This window comes from Lytechinus variegatus, chromosome 3 (assembly GCF_018143015.1).
Source record: "Lytechinus variegatus isolate NC3 chromosome 3, Lvar_3.0, whole genome shotgun sequence".
Classification (NCBI taxonomy): Eukaryota; Metazoa; Echinodermata; class Echinoidea; order Temnopleuroida; family Toxopneustidae; genus Lytechinus; species Lytechinus variegatus.
Window position 1 is genome coordinate 39943001 of NC_054742.1, and position 17535 is coordinate 39960535.

Sequence of the window (17535 nt, forward strand, 5' to 3'; positions counted from 1 at the left end):
TTATGGTTAAAATTTTATGCCCCTTTGCTGCGAGATATAAAAATTCAATACCATGACTGGGTACTCTAGGAAACATATTGTTCTTGTGGGTGCCTTTTACCCCTTTTCTGTCCATAACAATCAAAATCGAAATAATTCCACAGAATCAAAATGCAAGATTTTCTATATGTTTTGTTCCCTAATTGTTCCCTATTTGATATGTCTCTTTTGTACCCAGAGTTGTTATTCTTACACCATCATATTATATTGATTAAGAATAACATGTCATCAAATTTATCAAATCATGTATTCTTGTTTTTTTCTTTTGTTTGTAGTTCAACTCCATGACAGGTGTAAACTTTATTGTCGAGTGAGCCAATCCAGTGCATACTATGAACTAAAGAAAAAGGTTATAGATGGGACTAAATGTGATCCTGATACAGATGATATATGTGTGCAAGGACAATGTAGGGTAAGTTTTATTTATGTTTGTTTACTCTTACTTTCTTTCTTTATTTACTTTCCTACTTAACTGACATACAAGGTAACAATAAAGGATCTTGATTTCCACCAACTCTGTATGTCATCCAGATGTTTCTCTGGTTTTATCTGAGGCACTAGTTAACCTTAAAAATGTATTTTGATAATAAATGTTGATGAGTAATTACAATAATAATGGTATCATGAGATCTCATAAAGTACATATATGTCTTTATATGAAGAAAAACAAAGAAAGATAAAACCAATTAACATTACAGAACAGTGTTTTATTTTATGAACATGCATTAAATGCTTTAATGTTCTATTTGAATTTTAATGATATTAAAACAACAATTATAATTTGTATACAAACTCTATGGCCCATATTCCAAACTCGGGTTTAAAGTTGTAGTTTAACTATGGAGAGCCAATTGGGGCACAAATCTCTGTTAGTACATGTTGTAACTGTCTCATAATGAAAACTGAAATGTTTTCTTCATCATGAAAAACAAAGGGAAACAAAATTGTAAATACAAGAAATATACAATATAAGCAGACTTTTTTTAGTTTTTGGCTCCCCTTAATTTTAGCACAGAGTTAGACCATGGTCTAAGTTAAACCTGACTTCAGAATATGTGCCTATATCAACATATTAATGACTAAAAAATCTGATGTTTTCCAATACTTTCAGCAAGCAGGATGTGATCATATACTGAGCTCCAACACCAAGCGAGATGAATGCGGAGTGTGTGGAGGAGATAACTCAGCATGTAGGAGGGAAAGAAGAACTTATAATCATGTTAGACATGGTAAGTCATCAGAAGACATATTGTTACACTCAACTATTTTGTGTTAGCTAAGGACATGGACTATGCCTACAAGCATTGACTGGAAATCTCTTAATGCCAGTCATTCAATTTCCTAATATATAAAATGTGATTGAACTAACTTGAAGTTATTAACGGATACAGTAGTGCCTTCTTGTTTGTATTGATAGTATGACAGGGCCTATATTCAGAATACGTGTCCCAACTCTTCCACCAATTACCACAATAACATAACTCTCCTATCATGGAAGTTTCCATGACAATTTCAATGTTGAATACAATATTTACATGACATTACCTAGAATTCAAGCAATGTATACTTTCTATAGATTTTAGGCCTTTTCTCTCTGAGACAAAAGGAGATAATGGATTGTTCACATTTAAATATGGTTTTTCATCAGTCATACTCATCACATAGATTTATAAATATATTTTGTATCTCATTAATAAGGAGATACAGTCTAGCCCTGTCTGGATTGGAAAGGAAAATCATATATGAACTTGAAATTGAAAAAAAAATTAAGATGATGATGAAAAGCTATTGCAAAACTAACTGAATGAGCTTCGATTTTTTGTCATAGCATGATATTGCTCAGATATGAATGAATCCAACTTTTTATTTCTTGTTTCTCTTTCAGGATATACAAAAATAATTACTATACCATCAGGATCAACGAAAATTGAAATTAAACAGTATTCTTTTAATGGAAGAGCTGAGGATGATAATTATCTTGGTAAGTAAATGTTAGGTGCATTATTTTCAGAACTTAACATCCTGTTTTATACTTTTATCTAAAATTTGTTATCAAGGGAAAAGCTCTAGTATTTTAAAGTCAGATGGGCATCAGCTTTCATTGGGATTTTGTGAAAAGCACTGGGAATGCCTGTAACAGATACATCTTTGAGGGAAAGCAAACTTAGTTTTCCATTGATAAATTCTTTGGCAAAACCTGCCTAGCCTTGGTCAACTGTCAGACCGGGATAAATAACAAATTCAGCAATACATAGGCAATTTTCAGTGGCATTACCCAAAGTCTGCTGGTCATGAATCTGGTTCTACTCTGGGTGATTTATTTCTGAATAGTGTTGAATTCCTCTCTGAAAACACAGAATAATTTACCATTATTATTAGAGTTAACCCTATCTAGGCCGGGGGGGCGTCGGAGGCCCCCCCCTCAACGAATCGCGCGATATTTTTGCCGTGCGAAATTTTTTGACTGCGCCGCTCCCTGACTTTTTTTTAAAGTCTTGTGCAACTTTTGAGACCAATTTTGCGTCACCCGAGTATGTGGTTCCGAAATTACGCAACATTATGTAAGTGCAAGTCAGACCGAAAATTGCTCAAAAACATGATTTCGTGTACAAAGTCAATGCAAATTATGTTTCCAACCAAAATTCATAAATGTATGATTATTTTTTAGTGTTGCTAGTCTAAATGTATTAATTTTATGCTTTTTATGATCACAGTAGAGTCCCCAACAAATTTCATTGAAAAAACAATGAAAAACAAAAGGTTAAAAAAACAGAGAAATACATAAGAAATTGCAAAAAAACAATATAATACATAAGAAAATGATTTGATATCACAATTTTTTTCATGTACACTTGGTAAGGACACCACAAAGAGTTTCTATACCAAAAATTAGTACATTTAGAGCTTTATTTAGGGAGTTATAGGGAAAAGTATGATTTCGCATACTAATGCATAAATTAGCATAATCACTTAATAGCGATTTGCATGAAATAAATTTGTATACAATCTTGTAGATTATGTCCCAGGCAACCCGCGTGCCAATTTTCAGCGCGATTGCGTGGTTGACGGCCAAGATCTTAGGGGGGGCCTGGGAGGCCCCCCCCCCCCGGCCATAGGAACTCCCAAAATACCCCGGCCAAGATAGGGTTAATGTTTATGTCCACAAGGAAATAGAAATCATTGTAAAAATGCCAAACAAGCATTCTCTTCCTTGTTCTCTTTGGATGATGTTAAAGGTGGATGTATTTTGAAATAAGTATGATTCAAATGTAGATATGACTTGATGTACTACAATACATGATATTAACACATAGTTCTTAATTTTTTTTCTCGATTATTGTACCAAGTGAGCTCAGCCTAACTATATAGATCAAAACACTAATTTGATTAAACATTGGTCTGAAGTTAAACATGATTTAAAGTGAGCCGTTAGTGGTGAAGGCATTAATCCTCATTATTTCTACTCTTTAAAGCTAAATTACAGTAGTTGCAGTAAAACACTGATTTTGTGAGAAAGTATGGAAAAACCAAGGTTAAGTAATACTATATCATCATCGATCTAGATCTGGTACAGTTACATAAACTGCACTACGTGAAATCATAAAATCTAAGCTGAAAAACAATCACACTGAAGATCGCCAGCACAGATAGGCACACTTGGGACAGTGTATATTATATTGCTGGAATAAAGACCCGACGGAAGTGCCAGAATCCACGCTTATTTTGCTTATTTCTAAGCAATTACACAATTTCTACCAGAATCCTTCGGCACATATTTTTTATTCACATAAACAGACACTTGGGTGGTAAAAAGTCATTTTGAGATCGTTACCACAACTGGCATTTATCTTTAATCAATAATGTATATTAATGTAAAAATATTACAATCAATTGTAATTCTAAGTACAAAGTTTGCTATAAAATCTGTGATTGATATCGAACTTTTGATTTACATTTCATAGATCTTGTAGATGACTTCAAATTTTTAGCCTTCGGTTTACATATTTCCAATCTTAAAATGAGGCTAAACAACCTCATATATAACCATACAAATAATTTATTTTCTATTGTTTTTATTTACAGCTTTATCTAATGACCAGGATGAGTTCATTCTCAATGGTAATTTTATTGTCAGCATGTATGCCAGAGAAATCCATATAAACAAGACTGTACTACAATATAGTGGTTCAAACAGCGCGGTAGAAACCATCATTAGCGACGATAAACTACAGAGAGCCATTAATTTATATGTGAGTATATTGGTAACCAGTCTGAATTCAACCCTTGAGGCTTGTTCAGACATAGTGCAACTCAGCAACACTTTTGTGTACAAAACTGGTCTATGAGCATCCAAGAAAATGTTGCAGAAGCAAGTGACAAAAACTGCAAACTAATCAATTTTAGTGCAAATCAGTCGCACTGATAACCCCATAGTGAAATTCAATATGCTTCATGATGTAATAAAGAACAATTTTGATTTCATATATTATGTTTATGGTATCAGAAAGGGATCATTTTGATTGATTTTGTCCACACACTGTTGGACTACCTTTGAACCTCGAAGAGCCTCTTTCATCCTGCACAATAGCTACTGTTATTTAGTGCAATGTATAGAAAAACTATAAGTATCAAGACTTATTTGTATCATTTTATCTGAAGTATTTATTTTCACATGTTCTTGTAAATTACTCAGTTTTAAATGTTTGTGTATTGGTGGCAGCATTTAATAAGAACTCAATGTTCTTACAAGCTGTCTCCACTATTTCTATTTTATTGTATATATATTTTTACCTTGTAATTGTTTTTAATTTTGAAAGAAATAAATTGAACTTGAATTGAAATTGAAAGTGAGGAAAGCAACATATTGATAACAAGTCAGTTGTCATTGTGATACCCTCAGAATAATATTAACAATTGTATGAATAACGTGTGGAGCTTTACATCCAACATTCATACATACATCAGATTTATGCCATTTTGGTGATGAATTAATGAAATTGGTTGGTACTTCACGAGTTATTATACAAAGTAGCATTATAATGGTTTTATGATTTTAATTTGAATGCTTTTCTACTGCAGTAAATTGCTTTTGCATATAGGCATTCAAGTCAAGCCTGAATCAATAATTAACCTATTTTTAATATCTTTTCACCTAGATTTTATCTGTTGGTGATCTTCATCCACCTAACGTGTCATACTCCTTCAATGTACCACGTGTCAACTTCCCTATCTATGTATGGGATCGATCAGGACCATGGACAGAATGTGATCGAGATTGCTATGGTATGTATGTGTACAGGATGAATCTAGGGGCATAGAGTAGAATTAACAAAAGTGGTCTACGTTTAGACCAGTGACTAATCAAATTTCTGTGGCATAGGTATGCTTTATAAAGTGTAAGCACTTGGTCAAGAATGTTTATGTTTGGTGGTAAAATAATTTTTATAATTGTTGCTTGTGGAGCGTTGTGGCCCAGTGGATTAGTCTTCGGACTTTGAAACAGAGGGTCGTGGGTTCCAATCCCGGCTATGGCGTAATTTCCTTCAGCAAGAAACTGATCCACAATGTGCTGCACTCAACCCAGGTAAGAATGGGTACCGGTAGGAAGTAATTCCTTAAAAAGCTGTGTGTGCTATGAACGCCCAGCTCAGCTGAGCACCTAACAAGATGGATATGTGCACAATATATACCCTATATCGTTGGCATCGTTTTGACCATGTACTAACTTGGGTTTAGGCAAATTATATTTTACTACACCTGTACTAGCCCCTGGTTAAAACCATCAGACCAACAAGATGAATCTTTTTAGGGAATTGTATTGTACAGATTATGACAAAATAAATGTTATCTTGAATACAGAAGTATGGAAAATATAATTAAGAAAATTTGGTCAGTCTTGCCCTACATATCTTCCATTCCTTCCTTGGGAGTATTACAGCCATGTAGTTGCTGTGTGAGATGCCGATAGTGCTGGGCAAATACAATGACCTCAGACCTAGGATGTACCCATTTCACACCTGGATGGAAGTTGAAAATGATGCTAGTGCTGCAGTGTCATTTGAAGACTACTGAATGAAAAGCAAGAACCAGAACCGTTGCTCCATGATCCTTTGACTGGGTTTAGATGTCAGCGGAAACAAAAATTATCTGAATGAAATATGGTTGAGTCAAGGATTTAATTCTAATATGTTCTGGTACGAATTGACACCTCAAATTCATCTTCTCTCCACTGTTATAATCTTTGCAGGTATGAAGCGTAGAGCCATACGCTGCATGGATGCCAATGATAACAGATTAGTAGATGACTCTATGTGTGACGGACCTAGGCCAACTAACCCTATCGAGGAAGAATGCAATACAAGATGTATAGTTAGGTAAGAAATGTGTCCAATATTATACAGATTTTACTGTCGTTGGATAAATCATGATGTAAATCTTTAAATAAATAGCACAATACCTCGGTTGTATTCCAGGAAAGCGTTTTATCAATGACTATTTTTTATTAGGTAATACAAATCCTTGTATCTGATTAGCTCGGACCTGACTGTTTGATTAATGAAACACTCCCCTTCCAGTTAATCCAGTTAATTCCAGTTTCACAGAAAATTGCTGCAATACTAAATGCACAATTTCTATAAGAAAATTACTGTCAGCCAATCAAATCAAATAAAATGTTTTCAATCTAAGTTTTATACAACTATTGCAAATCTGTCTTATATTATAACTGGAAAAAAAAACAGATCCCTCGGGCCTGTATCACAAAGCGCAGCAATGATCATATAACATTTTTCTATGATTGATTCCATTAACTGCAATGTAAATTCAATCAAGAAAATTGAGCGTATGATTAATCGCTAACCTCTGTGTAACAGGACCCAAGTTGCTTGATCATGATTCAAAGGCATCAGCCACCTGGATGATTAATAACAAGCAATTTAAGCATCTATACACTCCCATCAGTCAAGAAAAATGTTTTTCCATTGACCATTGGGTCATAAAATGCAGATTACTTTAATTGCTGTATGAATGTGAATGTTCTGTGGAATCTGAATTTGGATTTCTATCTACAAAGCTTTAATGATGGAATGGATATGCCAGTAATTGATTTGAGAGTACAATATTTGGAAGGATAATAAATACAATTGGTCACGAGACTGGTATGGACTTTGAACAATGAAGAGGCTGATTTTTGTGTGTGTTAATCTTTGTCAGGTTTCAAACTTTCTGCTCTTGATAAAATTTCCATCAAATTAATGTAGAATTAAGGTGAACAAAATGTAAATTCAGACAAGATGTCCTAAATTCTGATGGTGGCTTGTTCAGTATTTCTTTAAATCTCACTTTATTATTTCACTCATTTATATATCCTTTCTGATATTGGGAGTAATTCATTCTGAAGGTATATTGACAATTAGCTAATAACAGTAGTTAATATCATTGTGGATATTTCATTATTCCCACCTTCAATAGATGGCATGTGATGAGAGAATCTGAATGCGATGAACAATGTAAGAAAACTAGACTGATCAAATGCCTCAAAAGGAAGAGAAAAGGAGAGGAATATTCACAGGTATCTGATGAATACTGTAATGCTGAAGAGCGCCCTCCTGAGACCATTGATTGCCAGGATTCATGCAGGACCAGTCGTTACAGATGGGAATATTCACTTTGGTCTCAGGTAAAGTATGAATTTTTGGACTTCATGTACTCATTGTGTGTTGGTAAAGGTTCTTTTTTTTGAGAGAGAGAGAGATTTAGGATAAGAATTTACTTTATCTGAATATTAAATTTTTGATTCTGTGGCCAGAATATTTGAGGCAGTTCAGCCTTTGAGTGATTTAAAACTAATGATTTATCAGATTTATAATATAAATGTCTTATACTTTAATGATAATAATAACAATATAGGTATATTTATCCAGGGAAGCCACTTCAGTTATGAAAACTGTCCTCCCAGTGGGCTTTGCTATTATTACCCCGACTTTAGCTGGGCTGCCTAGGAGCTCCAAGCATTCAAGGAATTTCTTCTTACCGGGTACCCATTCACCTCACCTGGATTGAGTGCAGCACAGTGTGGATAAATTTCTTGCTAAATGACATTGCACCATGGCTGGGATTACTTTCTTCATCAATGCTATAGCAAAAATGAAGAGATAGGATTTCTCTTACCTGGTGTCTATTTTAGAAATCTTTCAATTTATTCATCATAAAAAGCAAAACTAATCCACAAGACCAATCAAGAGGACATATATGGCTATGTCCTGGGATTAATTTAAGCTATGAAATCCCCTATTTCAATAAACTATTGAAAGTTATTACCATGGTAGCTAATTTTGGATGGCAATACCATAATAGATAGATTTATAGAAGAATTGTTGGATAATATTTTAACAGAATAAAATTTTTAACAAAATATGTAATCATCTTTTAAGGAATTGAAGCTCCTAGGATTCCAGATACGTGTGTGATGCATATTTGTCAACTGGTCTCTCAATATCAAATTTGTTTTTCTTTGACAGTGTTCTAGATCTTGTAACACAGGAACAAGGTCCAGAGGTGCATCATGTCGCTATGGCGAAGGGTACATCGCTGATGATAGTCGTTGTGATCCATCATTACTTCATGTTATAGAAGATTGTAACTTCAATGCATGCCCAGAATGGTCAGCTCTAGAATGGAGTGCTGTAAGTCATGTTCATCATTGTCGTTAGTTGTAAGGGTTAAAAAATAGTGCATACTGCACCTACTGTATGATTTAATAAACTATTAAAATTGAAATATACATATGTTGATTTGAAAGTTACTGATCTGCTTCATGACAGGAAATCCTTCTTGCTCACTTATATAATTGGCTTATCAGTGTTAATGTACTTGAAAGCAAATTCTTTGGACATTTTCCCAATATTTGGAAATAATCTTTAACAGCCACTAGTACTTCAGATATAATATTACAGTGTATTATTCTATCACCACTTCAACACATCTGGAAAGCAGAATAATGTATATAAAAAACAAACAGTAGTCACAATGACATATGTATACCCCTATTTGTATTGCAGGCTTTGGACCATATTGCGGTATTATCTAATCTATTGCAAGTCGAGAGGTCTGATTGATTTATAATAAGAAACAATCAAAATGACAATCATAGCATTTCATGGTTCAAATCACATTCCAATCCTGGGCAAGTCAGATTTAATTGATTTAAATCTGATTTAAATTTGACTAGATTTATTTTTTTAAATGATAAAATGTCCATCTTGATTTCATGAGACACTGATTTTTTGCAAATTTGATACAACAATTCTGATAAGGTACTTGTCATTCTTATGATGGAAAATATTTCAATGCAAGTTTCACAATTGATAACTTTTGTATTCCAGAGCCCAAATAATATATCTAATCATTTTCTTATCTAGCAAACTTAAGCAAAGGTTCTCAAAATTTCTATTTTGTTTTTAATCAGTGTTCAGTGACATGCGGTGTAGGTGAAGAACTTCGAGAGGTAGCTTGCTATCAGGAAGGCTCAAAGGTAGATTCCCGGCTCTGTGATGGTCTCACTAAACCTGATTCAAGGAGGAGATGTGAGCAACAAAGGTGTCCCCACTGGGCACCGGGTCAGTGGGACTCGGTAAGGAAACAAAATAAGTTCAAGTACAAGATCAGAGTGATTTTTCATAAAAGTTGTTAACCTTACAACCTACTGGTCACCTAATAGAAGGGTTTATGGTATATCACCATTTTGTATTCCTTTAAAGGAATATTTGTGATCTTTTGTGTGTTTTTGGTATTTTTTTTAACTTACAAAAGATCACAAACAGTCCTATTCAGGACTATGACATGGTGATATACTGTGAACCCTTTAATTATATGTGCACCGTTATGTCAACTTTTGTTCTGTTCTTGAATGCAAATCATTTTCTCAATCATTTTAATCCCTATGGAACATCATCCTGATATGTTTTTAATTTTGGAGTACTGATGAATACTATAGAATTTAGTTGTTACTAAAAATAAAACAGATCCCAAATGATTATATTGATTGATTATTTTATTTCCATGCAACAATTGAACATACAACATAAAACGAATTAACAATATTTAAATATCAGAACAATCATTACATGGGAGGGGACAGTCATAAGCACAGAGGCTTGAAAAGGACACCCCTCAAGAAATGACTATACGGCCCTGAATGCGTCTTTTTTTTTTTTTTTTAAATAAAAATAAAATAACATTTACATTCTCCATATACGCAGCAGGGCCAAAATGAAAAACATCAAGCATGCCACAAAGACATAAAAATAAATAATATTACATAATTATAATGATGATATGTCAGCCGTGTATCGAAAGATAGTAATTTATTTATTTTTTGTAAGTATTAAACAAAAAAAACAATGACTTAGATCGAATAGCTGTTAATAATAAAATGTTTGAAATCGAACTTAAATTTATTCAATGTAGAAGCGTAACGTATTGTTATGGGTATATTATTCCAGGTATCAGGACCAGTATGTCTTATTGACCTATGAGCTAAAGCGGTTATTGGGTTTAATAAATGAACATTTGTTGAAGTTCTCGTAGGATAATTATGAATGAAAGAATTTAAAACGAACATATGATTAAACGTGGTTGGTAATTGACGACAGTAAAATCGATACATAAACAAAGCAATTTGAAATATATGTATGTCATCCATTTTCAAAGTTTTAAAACGATTAAAGAGGGGATCAGTATTTTCATAATAACCAACACCAGCACATAAACGAACAGCTTTCTTTTGCAATAAGAAGATATGATGATTTTTTTATTTGAATGAGCCCCAAACAATATTACAGTAAGTTACATGTGGCAGTAAAATAGAATTATAAATTGAGAGTAATGCTTGAATAGGCAAATAGTATTTTACTTTAAACATTATCCCTATGCATTGTGACATAGATGTGAGTATTTTAGATATATGATCATCCCACGTTAAGAACTCATCTATAATGACACCTAAAAACCTCACATTGTTTCTTTGTGCTATAGAAATATTACTTATTTTTATTTCTTCTGTATATTGATCAGATAATGCTTTAGAGCTCTTGAAATTAACATAATATGTTTTTTGCAAGTTTAACGATAATTTATTACTTTGGAACCATGTGGATATTTTGGGCAATTCATTATTCAAAATTTCAAAAAGCCTTTTTTTATCAGAGCTCGAAGAAATAACTGTAGTGTCATCAGCAAAGAGGATATATTGCAATAGAGGTGAAGAATAAACAATATCATTAATATAAAGAAGAAATAAAAGGGGGCCTAAGATTGAACCTTGTGGTACACCACAATTTATATACTGCAAACGAGAACTAACTGAATTTATACACGTAAATTGTTGCCTATTAGAAATATAACTTTTAAACCAATTAAGGGTAGTACCTCTGACTCCGAAATATTTTAATTCATAAAGTAAGATATTATGATCCAGGGTGTCGAAGGCTTTGCTTAAGTCCATGAAAACACAAATTACATGCTCCTTTTTTGCCAGAAGAGAAGATATTTTATCATAAAGATCAACAAGAGCTAAATCAGCAGAATGAAGTTTACAAAAACCATATTGGGATGGATTAAATAAGTTATGTAATGACAAAAATGAGACTAATCTGTTGTAAACAAGGCGTTCTAATATTTTTGAAAATGATGAGAGAACAGAAATGGGGCGATAATTCCCAATAAGTGTATGGTCGTCCTTTTTATATATAGGAGTGACTTTTGCAACTTTCATGTCACAAGGAAAAACTCCAGATGACATTGAAATATTACATATATGACCAAGCAAGATATCAATGAATTTTAACCCTTACTAGTGATGGATAAATTTTAGAATTTCTAGTCTATCTCAAAATATTGACCAGAAAAAGTGCATGACCTCTTCCCACATTTCCTCACAGTGCTCTGTTAGCTGTGGCAATGGGTATCAGGGTAGAACCGTCCGCTGTCGAACCTACGACGGCCAGTGGCTGGATGACTCTGAATGCAGTGCTGGGGCCAAGCCCATCACCGAACAGGAATGCAAGCTCTCAGATTGTCCCATACCTACCACGACCCTAGCTCCAACAACTACCACTGAAGCCTCTACTCTACCTATCAGGGACATCATCACCATACCGGTCTTTGATGAGATCGTTGACAGGGGGAATCCTGGGATGTCTCCCTCAGCCAGGAGAAGGATATTCAGGAGCCATTGGAGGACTGGGGCATGGACACCAGTAAGCTAATGACTAACTTGTTTAACCATCAATTGCTTTGTACCATGATCCAGTAGGCAACTGATAGATATGCTGAAGTCACCAAACCCTATTATTCCTTACCATATGATATACATGCATCCCACTATGCTGCAGGATAGATCTATTGATATTTATCAAATCCACCAAGGCATGGACTGTTTCATCATGGTTTGCTGGAACTGTTTGGTTATCATTCAATGATAAATCTTGTACTAAAGCAATAGCCATGTTCTATTACTGTTACTAGTTAGTGACTGATAATTATCAGTATTGACAATCTTCATGAAATGGGGACCTGTCTACCCTTTACAGAATTCAGCCAAACATTTTTATGAAATTAATGATACACATGAGACACTTTTATTTTACAGCTGTATGTATGTTACATACTTGTTACATACTTGTAACATACATATAGTTGTATGTTTGTTATACAAGAAATATATCTCAGTAATTGTTGCATTTCTTATTAAATAAGAAATGCTTTGGGATTAAGGAAACTACATTTGTCATCAATGGTAATATTATATTTTCTTTGACACTATGTTTTTCTCAGTAATGTTTTTTGTGCCCTTTTCTTGTTCAAGAGTAGTTTAAAAAGTATTTGCTAAATGGTTATTTTGGCTATTGTTAACAATTTTTTTTGGATGGAAATGGTTGAAATATATATCAGCTGAAGAAATAATATTTTGGCTAATGTACTTTGTTTCTCCAGTGTTCAATGACTTGTGGGCCAGGCATTAGGGAGAGATATGTAAGTTGCCGTGACAGCAAAGGTAATATTGACAACACAGACTGTGACCCTGATCGTCGACCTCCATCAATGGAGATGTGTGAGATCAAATCTTGCCCACATTGGAGGACAGGAGACTGGAGAGAGGTAAGTTTTTCAAACATATCTCACTTACTTGCATAAAGTATTGTCATCAGCAATGAATCAGAATTATTTCTTTTGATTTCAGATATCATTTTCTTTCTAACTTGTTCTTTTTGTCTGCTCTTTTCTTTGTCTACCCCTGTTCTTTACAACTTTCTTGACAGAAAAAAAGTTAAATGTCTTCCTTCTGTTATTTTTCAATTTTTGTTTGACAATTTTTACTTATGATATTGAACCTTCCTTTTCCCTAATGTGGTATAATTTGAAAAAGAAGAAAAATAGATTTTTGATGAAACAAATTGAATACATTTTATGCTTTGTTTGTTCTGAGATTATCATTAGGAATATGACATAATGTAAGAAACGTTGTCTGTGTTTGTTGGCTTTATTTAAATTTTGATAAATTCCTCACATTAATGACAACCAAATTTTCAGAAGTAATTCAGAATTCAAATCTATCTTGCCAACAGTGCCCAGTCTCTTGTGGAGAAGGTGTAACAACACGCTATGTTGCATGTGTTTACAATGATGATACAATAACATCCAATTCAGAGTGTGATCCTGAAGTCAAACCTAGCAGAGAACATGCCTGCAATAGCCAAGACTGTCCTACCAATAGACCAAGAGGGCGTACTTTACATGACAATTATGATAATAGGATTGGAACAAGATATAGCTGGAGGACTAGCACATGGAGTTCAGTGAGTACTTAAGTGTCCCCCTTTTTAAAATAATTAATTTTCTAGTAAATCTGATCCTGATTTGTTTGTCAATATTCTATAGTGTTGATTGAAACGAAACATGAGCCAAATTAGACTATCTTACTGAAAATGTGGGTAAACATTTCTGATTTCCTTTATTTTTCTCTGTGTAATGATATATTTTCAGCACTAAAATGGGTGATTTCAAGTACGGTGTTCGGTGTTGGTGTTGGTGTTGAGAGCGTGAAAAGGCTGCTGAACCGAGCCCCAACACCGAGCTGAGTTTAGAGGAGCGATAGCGATCGCGTTATCGATATCCTATGACGTCACGCCTCTGCGCTGCGCTGCTGATCATCTCAACTTTACGCGAGAAATTCTCGACGACGAAAGTGAAATCGGGAAGAAATTGCAGTAAAATCTTATCGTACAGAATGCACAGGTTAAAATCAGAAAGAATGAATAATATTTTTCATTAAAATGTGTAAAACTGTAATGATTTGCGCTCATCTTAACTGTAATAGATAATTTTACGGGGGTGTTTCATCGTGTTCGCCTCCTGTTCGTGAACTACAGTTCATCAACACCAACACCGAACTTGAAATCACGATTTTCCCAATCCCTGGGGGTTGGTGTTGGTGAATAGGGAACTTGCACGTAGATCGTCAACACCAGCTGTAATGCTCGGTTCAGCAGACGACATTCAACACCAGAGCTCAACACAAACTGCCGGAAATACGTCATATTTTCCGAGGTCAATCCCAACACCAGCGTGATTTCAAGTACGGTGTTGTAGCTGGTGTTGGTGTTGTCCCAACACCAACACCAGATTTCAACACCGTACTTGAAATCACCCAATGTACATCTAAAAAAATAGAATTTTTTTATTTGCACATTTAGGAAATTGCCCTAATAATAAATCTTTTCTAACTTCTCTATGATATCATCCAGCATACTCATGTATTTTTCTGCTTCCTTTCACACCCACAGTGCAGTGTTTCTTGCGGTGAGGGTCTGAGGCAACGCAGAGTGGAATGCTTGGACGATGGCAACAGGATATCATCATACTGTGACCAGAACTCTAGACCACCTGATACTGAGTCCTGTGAGGTGGAGCCTTGCCCCTCTTGGGACTATGGGGAATGGGGTCAGGTGAGTTTGTTGTGAAGGAAACGAGAGTGGAGAGGGGAAAGGCAGGGGGATTTCCCTGTGGTCATAGGGGAAGGCCTTTGGTGCAATTGTAGAACTTGTGATTAGGACACTTGATCTGCCCAAAGCCTTGTTAAGTCATGCAGTTACACGATTACCTAGTTGAAATATAATTGGTAGCTATGGTCTACAAAAATCTAAATTGCATTTTAAATTAATATATTAGTGTCCATTTCTTTTGATAGATTTTACAGTTATGATTACAATCTGTCAAATTAATGCTGTATTATACAAACGTACACGTAAAACTTGTTTTTGTTATTTTTAAGTTATAATGTATAAATCTTGCATTGTAGGTATGGGCATGCTCCACATGGTATAGCTAGCTATCTTAAAAATCATGGGAAGTTAAGAAAAAGTATTCAGTCAGGGGAAAGTTGAAGGTTCATCCTTTTGTCTGATAAAAAAAATGATGACTGCTTATTCTACCTTTAGATATTATGGCAAGCTAGTATTATATTTAGAAATATCAGGGGTATTCTTTATGAAATGCTTGAACTCTTAAGAACCTAGTGATCTGATCTTAAGCTTTTATATTATTGTTTTCTTTGTGTTTATAGTGCTCCAGAACTTGTGGTGGAGGGGTCAAGTCCAGGGTTGTAAAGTGCAGGAGACGAAATGGTCAAACTGTATCAGACAGCTGGTGTAACCAGAGGAAACCAGCAAATTCCACCACTTGCAATAATGAACGGTGCCAGGCACGTTGGCATACTGGATCATACTCCACGGTAAAATGACATGCCTCAAATTTTCTCTTAAAGTTATCTCTGCTCATGTTCTCCCTTTCCTGTTATTTCAATGAGATTATTGTGTCCGATTGATAAAAGGCTGCATTGATTTGAAACTGTGAATGTGTATCTATAGAAAGAATTGTATTCATGTAATTGCATTTGGAGGTGGATGGTCATTCACAGTTGTATGGATTACACTTTGATTCAAATCACATTTCAAATTGATGAAAAGTTGCATTCAAGTGCAGGTTTATGGCAAATCACATTCTTTGTATTGGATTGCAAATCTCATTTTCATACAGTATTATGAATCACAATCTTCTCGTTGTTTTGTTGATTTGGTAATACTGTAGAATTTTCTATGGTGTTTGGAAAGTGAGTTGTTTTCTCATTCTGTGTTCAGCTTTTTTTTTTTTTTTTTGGGTGGGGGGGAATGATGACTACACACATAATGTGTTTTTAGTATGTAGAGTGCATTGTATGTTAATGTTAGGCTCTATGCACACTAAAAAACTTGGTATTAATAATCACACACTTATAGAATGAGCTCATCAATAGAGAACTGTGAAATCTCAATAACTTAAATTTATGACAAAATAGAAACTAACGGTTATGGGTGTCATGCGAATGCTGACACTCAAACAGAAGCCATCTACTTCTTTTGTTTTTGTGAATTATATCTTGGAACAAGTTTTCAGATGAATTTACGATAATTAACATCAATGCTGCAACTGAAATCTGGCATGATATCAATGTGTACCTCATTACAGTGTATTCATCCAACTTGGTAACATGGTCAACAATCACTGAAGAGACCTCAAACAAAAATGCATAGACTACAATATTTTTTTATCATCATCTTGTGTTGCTTTGATGTGACATCAATGACAAGAATCATTACACCTCACCTGACTACCTCTTTTCTTTACCTCCTGATGTAGGTCAGGATATTTGCAGAGTTTTCAGAAGGCTCTAAAAAGGCTCTCAATAAAGCTTTGCTAATATTTGAAACTTTATTTATTCAAGGAGGTTAGTCTGCTGCGAAAATATTACATGAGCAGTTGGTCATGTAAATGTATAAAATATAGAATGTATGGATCCGTCATCTCTGGAAAACTGAATGTTCACACCAACTCATCACTGTTGCCGCAATGAAAAGAATTTCAGTTAATAGTCAACATATCTCAACTCTGCCAATAACAAAAAACTTAACAATGTAGGTTTCAAGAAAGCTGCTACCTCTCTCAAAAGGAAAGCATTCATTATAATTGAGTCTACTTTCTCTTTAAATGAATAATCAACAGTATTACAATTTCTTTTTATCTTGCCATGGCTAGGTAGTAAGGAACCAAATGGCATTCCAATTCTGTTTTTACTGCTGCCCCCTCACATGGAGAAACCAATAAAACATCAGCAGAGCTTATTATCACTTTATATCCCACCGCTGCCACCAAAAGTAATGTGTCAAATATACAAAAAGGTTCAAAAGGTCCTACTCACATTGCCTTGCCAGGAAGGAATTAGAAATTAATTGCAAAAAAATCTTCACTGCTGTCACCACACCAAAGGAACTACCTCACTGATGGTCAAGATTTTTTATTGCTGCCACCTTTATTCTTGAGATCCAATTTGGCAGTCAGCAAACCCCACTCTTGTCACCTCACCAAAAGAAACAAAATAAAAATTCCATGGAACTCATTGCT

At 34.5% G+C, this 17535-nt stretch overlaps 1 protein-coding gene across 1 annotated transcript in view; it reads left to right on the forward strand.

The window, feature by feature from the left end:
• Window positions 1–17535, forward strand: part of LOC121410999 (A disintegrin and metalloproteinase with thrombospondin motifs 9-like) — a 136737-nt gene that overhangs the window by 88324 nt on the left and 30878 nt on the right. The window contains exons 12-25 of the mRNA XM_041603454.1: window positions 315–451; window positions 1151–1268; window positions 1925–2020; window positions 4123–4289; window positions 5196–5322; window positions 6287–6413; window positions 7510–7717; window positions 8559–8723; window positions 9506–9670; window positions 11979–12296; window positions 13033–13197; window positions 13665–13895; window positions 14883–15044; window positions 15662–15829. Of these exons, the coding sequence (XP_041459388.1) occupies window positions 315–451; window positions 1151–1268; window positions 1925–2020; window positions 4123–4289; window positions 5196–5322; window positions 6287–6413; window positions 7510–7717; window positions 8559–8723; window positions 9506–9670; window positions 11979–12296; window positions 13033–13197; window positions 13665–13895; window positions 14883–15044; window positions 15662–15829 (2354 nt within the window). The remainder of the gene's footprint in view (window positions 1–314; window positions 452–1150; window positions 1269–1924; window positions 2021–4122; window positions 4290–5195; window positions 5323–6286; window positions 6414–7509; window positions 7718–8558; window positions 8724–9505; window positions 9671–11978; window positions 12297–13032; window positions 13198–13664; window positions 13896–14882; window positions 15045–15661; window positions 15830–17535) is intronic.